Source organism: Schistocerca nitens, unplaced genomic scaffold (genome assembly GCF_023898315.1).
Source record: "Schistocerca nitens isolate TAMUIC-IGC-003100 unplaced genomic scaffold, iqSchNite1.1 HiC_scaffold_517, whole genome shotgun sequence".
NCBI classification, from domain to species: domain Eukaryota; kingdom Metazoa; phylum Arthropoda; class Insecta; order Orthoptera; family Acrididae; genus Schistocerca; species Schistocerca nitens.
The window spans coordinates 113,860-118,859 of record NW_026046050.1 but is presented as its reverse complement, the minus strand read 5'-3'; the positions used below and the strand labels follow the sequence as shown (position 1 = coordinate 118,859).

Sequence of the window (5,000 nt, the reverse complement as noted above, 5' to 3'; positions counted from 1 at the left end):
AAGAAAGAGGAGAAACAACAAAGAGAATGAGTCGTGCGTTCGCGAGGGGGGGTGCGCGTGTAACTCCGGTACGCGCAGTGCCGGAGCCCAACGGCTGTGTCGTCGACGCCAGTGCTTGTCGGCCGAATGGGTGCGGGAATAGAGGCAGCGTCGGCACGGAGAAGCAAGCAAGAAGGAAGGACGCACGCGCGCTGCGGCGTTTGGCGCGGTTTGCGGCTGGCGCCTTTGGTGGCAACGGCCGGGACAAGCAGCGGTGTATGGTGGTGTGCGGGGCGGACAGGGGCGGCGGCGGTGGTGGACTGGGAGGAGGCGAGGCGGCGCCGACGGTGGCGTGTGGTACGGCGAAAACGGGACGGACGGACGGCGGATGTTGGAGAGGCGCCGCGCACGCAGACACATGGAAGGAAGGAAGGAACGAACGCAAGGGAACAAATGGAGGGGGCGAATGTGGAGATGCGGGCAGGCGGTGGTGTTTGTGGGCATGTGGTGGGGAGAAGGGCGGGGGCGGGAGGACAGAGGCGAGGCGACTGCGTGCTTGCTCGCTCGCTCGCGTGTCTTTTGTTTTTGTGTTTGTTTTTCCATCGTTTGGTCGCCTTGGAGCCTGTCGGTCCCGTCCGTGTGTGGCCACGCTTCGGGTGCGTGTATGTTTGTACGTTTCGTTTGTTCGTCTTCTGCAGCAGAGGCGGTGCGCGGCAGTGGGAACGCCTGCCTGGCGGCTGGGACGGCCAGCAAATGCGGTTGGATGGGCGGCCACAGCACCGCACCTGTGCCCAAGGAGGCGACGCTGGCGGCGGGGCCCCCTCGGATGCGGCCGGCTGGGGGCTGTGTGCGCTGCCGCTGCCGCTGCCGCCGCCGCCGCCGCCGCCGCCGCCGCCGCCGCCGCCGCCGCCGCCGCCGCCGCCGCCGGTGCTGGTGCTGGTGCTGGTGCAGCAGCAACAACGACGAACAACGAGTAAGCAAGAAGAGGACGAAGCGGATGGCTGGTGGGTGAGTGCATTTATTTAGGCGGTCGACAAGGCAGTGCGTGATGTGGCGTTGTGACGGGGGTTTGCTCACGTGGCCTCGTTTGTGTTGATGCGCAGGAAGATGAGATGCGGGCAGACGCAGACGCGTACAGAGAGACGAGCCCGGTCTGCAGCAGGATGTGTGGCGCGGCGCGCCGAGTGCAGAGCAGCGCGCGCCGCCTGGGCCGGGCTGGGCCCGCCCGGCGGCGGGCCGCGCTGTTGTCGCGGACGTGAGCGCCCCCTGGCGGGTGGTCGGAGGCGGCGCGGTGGACGTGTGTCCGGTTGGCCAGTGCACATTGCGAGTGGCTGGCTGGCGGTCGGCGGCGAGACGGGAGAGGAGGTATGTGTCGCGGGCGCCTTTGCTGCGCTGCGTCGTTGCGTGCCTGGGCGTGCGCCTGTCGACTGTGTGTGACTGTGTTGGGCGTTGTGCCACGTACGTGTGTGCTCGGCCGAAGGCGTCGGAAGAAAAAGAGAGAGAGAGACGGGCGGGAAAGTGGGTCGGTGTGCGTGCGTCGCCCGTGATGCGATGATGTCGCGTCATGTCATGTCATGTCTTTGCGAAACGGCTGCCGAGAGGTGTGTGGTGGCGAGCGGGAATGTGCGTTTGGTGGTTGCCGGCCGGCCGGCAGTTGTTGGTGGTTCCTCCTGTGTGGTTGTTTGTGCTGCTTTGATGGCAACGTGGAAGGACGCCGGTTTTTCCGTGCCTTGCGTGTGGTTGTGTCGACGGTGACTGGTTGGGGGTGTGCGCCGATGCACGTGCCATGTTGTTATGTTTGGGTCGTGAGTGTGTTTTTGGCTGTGTTGTTGTGTACGGGAAGGGGGAGAGAGGAGGAGGCGGCGGCGGCGGCGGCGGCGGCGGGGGTGATAGTGCGTGCAGTAGTGCCGTTGCGACGGGCGTCGGGTGGAGCCGTGCGTAGTGGCGGAAAGGTGTAGGTTGCGGGAAGCGAGCCCGTCGCGTGTCGTCGTCGACGACGGGGTCGCGTGCGCTGTGAATCGAGAGTGGCGGGAAAGGGGCAGCGTGCCGCTGTGTCGTGGTCGTTAGCAGAGGCCTGTGTGCCTGTCCGTTTGTTTTCTGTCGGACGCTTGGTGCGAGGTGTTTGTTTTGTTTTGTTGCCGCCGCCGCGGTTGTTTTTGTTTGTCGGCTGTGCTGTGTCGGTGGGTCGGCGAGCTGTTTTGCGGTGCGTGAATGTGTTGGTGCAAAAGTGGCGGCGGCGTCATGGCTGCGACCGCGACGAGCCGCGGGCGCGCCATTGATGATGTTGAACACAGAGCGGCTGTGTGCAATGGGAGGCCTTGTGTACGGGTAGCGGTGTTGTCGTACGTGCATCCGGCCCGGTGCGGAAAGCGCCGTTGCGGTTGCGGGTTGCCTCTGGTCGCGACGTGTGGTGCTCGGCTTTGTGGGTTTTTTTGGTGCCCCTTTGGCCGGTGGGTGGTGTTTGTTGTTTTGTGTGTGTGTGTGTGTGTGTGTGTGTGTGGTCGGTCTCTTTGGCGCTCGGTATATATCTGCCTCCTGCTCGGTCTTGTTGTCGACGTCGTCTGTAGTTTTTTGCGGCTTGCCGACGACCGACCGACCGAACTACTACCTACCTGTGACAGCTACGTGTGGCGCCCGAAGGTGAACGTAACGTGACCTCGGCGCCCTTAGCCTAACCTAAGATGTCCGGCCGTAAGGTAGGTGCGGCCACCTGACGCCTCACGTCCGAACGCTTAACCTAACTTTGACGCCTAACCTAACTTTAACCCTTAACCTAACCCACGTCCACCTAACGTAACCTAACCTAACCCAAGCGACGCCAACCCTAACCTAAGGTGTTGTACACTGCGAATGTCGAAGGCATGTTATAGTCTTAGGTGGAGAGCACTACACGCAACAAGCGGCTACACGGGTAGCAGGGGTTGTGTGGCGTGGGCTGGGCGGTTTTGTTAGGTTAGATGGCCTTGGGCAAGTACAGAAAGGGGGCAACAGCAGCCTCAACGGGTGCGGGGACCAAGCAGCAATCGGTATCGTTTGTTAATTGTCAACTGTCGAAGCTGCGTTGGTACAGTACCGGAACCGCAAGCGCTGACAGAGAAAGCACCGAAGCTCTGCAATCGTGATAAGGTACAGAAAGCTGGCTGACGCCAGGGATAAATTCTGCCGAAATTGTCACAAAGGTACAGACGGTGTTTTAGAAAGGCTCGATTGCATGCAACCGGTGGTGGTGTGTTCGTCGCTGTTTGAGTAGTAGTTTTGATCCTGTAGTGAAGTAGAGGTGGATGGTTCCTGTGAAATATTGTGGGTGGAGGTTACACCCAACAACCGAGCTAGGTTTAATAATAATTGGCTCCTTTGACCGACCTCCCGACGCAGCAGCATTAGTGGCAGAACAACGGAGAGACGGATTTTGGAAACACATTTCACATACATTTTCCTCAGCATGTTAGGGTCTTAGGTGGAGATTTCAATTTACCCGATATAGACTGGGACACTCAGATGATGTTCAGGACGGGTGGTAGGGGGACAGAGAGCATCGAGTGACATTATACTGAGTGCACTGTCCGAAAATCACCTCGAGCAAAATGAACAGAGAACCGACTCGTGGAGATAACATCGTGGACCTACGGATGACAAACAGACCCGAACGTGTTTCGACTCTGTATGTGCAGAACAGGGACGCAGTGATCATAAGGCCGTTGCAGGGAGGACGGTGTATCTATCTGTTTTGGCTAGCAAGAGTAATAGAAGGCAGATTTGCAGACGACCCGACAGATGAAAAGGCAAATGCCTGTTCCGACACTGACAATGTTGAGTGTTCATGGAGAAAGTGCAAGGCAATGGTAAAAATGCGTTTTTAGACAGGTACGTGCCGAGTGTCGAACTGTGAGGGATGGGAAAAAAAACCCACCGTGGTATACTACAACAACAACGTTAGGAAACTGTTGCGAAAGCAAAGAGAGCTTCACCCAAAGTTTAAACGCAGCCAAAACCTCCGAGACAAACAGAAGCTAAACGATGTCCAAAGTGTGAGCGTAAGGAGGGCTATGCGTGAAGCGTTCAGTGAATTCGAAAGTAGAACAAACCCTATGTACCGACGTTGACAGAAAATGCTAGGACGTTCCGGTCTTGCGTTGAATCAGTAAGTGGCTCGAAACAGCATATCCAGACACTCCGGCATGGTGATGGCATTGAAACAGAGGATGACACGCGTAAAGCTGTGAAATACCTAAACACCTGTTTCCAAAGCTGTTTCACAGAGGACGGACCGCACTGCAGTTCCGTCTCTAAATGCTCGCACGAACGAGAAACCGGCTGACATCGAAATAAGTGTCCAAGGAGGAATGGGAAAGTCCGCCGGACCCGACGGGATTACCAATTCGCGATTCCTACACAGGGTACGCGAAACAACCTGCCCCCCTTCTAACAGCCGTGTACCGCAAGTCTCTGGAGAGGAAGGGAGGGTTCCAAATGATTGGAAAAGAGCACAGGTAGTCCCAGTCGTCGAGCAGATGCGCAAAAACCATAGACCCATATCTCTGACGTCGATGTGTTGTAGAACATGTTGTTTGCTCGAGTATCATGTCGTTTGTGGAAACTCCAGAGTCTACTATGTAGGAATCCATGTTGGATTCCGGAAACAGCGATCGTGTGTGAGACCCCCAGCTCGCTTTATTTGCGCATGAGACCCAGAAAATATGAGATACAGGCTCCCAGGTGGATGCCATTGTCGTTGACGTCCGGAAGGCGTTCGATACAGCTCCGCACCGTCGCCTGATAAACGACGTAAGAGTCTACAGAATATCAGACCAACTGTGTGGCTGGATTGACGAGATGTTAGCAGACGGAACACAGCATGTTGTTATCAATGGAGAGACAGACGTCTACAGACGTTAAAGTAACCCCTGGCGTGCCACGGGGGAGTGTTATGGGACCATTGCTTTTCACAATTCATATCATATAAATGAGCTAGTAGATAGTGCCGGACGTTCCATGCGTCGTTTCGCGGATGATGTGCTGTA

The 5,000-nt window shown here is 57.4% G+C and overlaps 1 protein-coding gene across 1 annotated transcript; it reads right to left on the bottom strand.

Moving 5' to 3' along the window:
* Positions 1–1,551: 1,551 nt before the first annotated feature.
* LOC126232457 (uncharacterized) lies at positions 1,552–2,331 on the bottom strand. The gene has a single exon (XM_049942712.1). It carries the CDS (start codon positions 2,329–2,331, stop codon positions 1,552–1,554), a length of 780 nt encoding a protein of 259 aa, XP_049798669.1.
* Positions 2,332–5,000: the final 2,669 nt, after the last annotated feature.

Coding starts and splice junctions, on each gene's coding strand:
- LOC126232457 (XM_049942712.1), bottom strand. CDS start 2,331: ATGCACGTACGACAACACCGCTACCCGTACACAAGGCCTCCCATTGCA.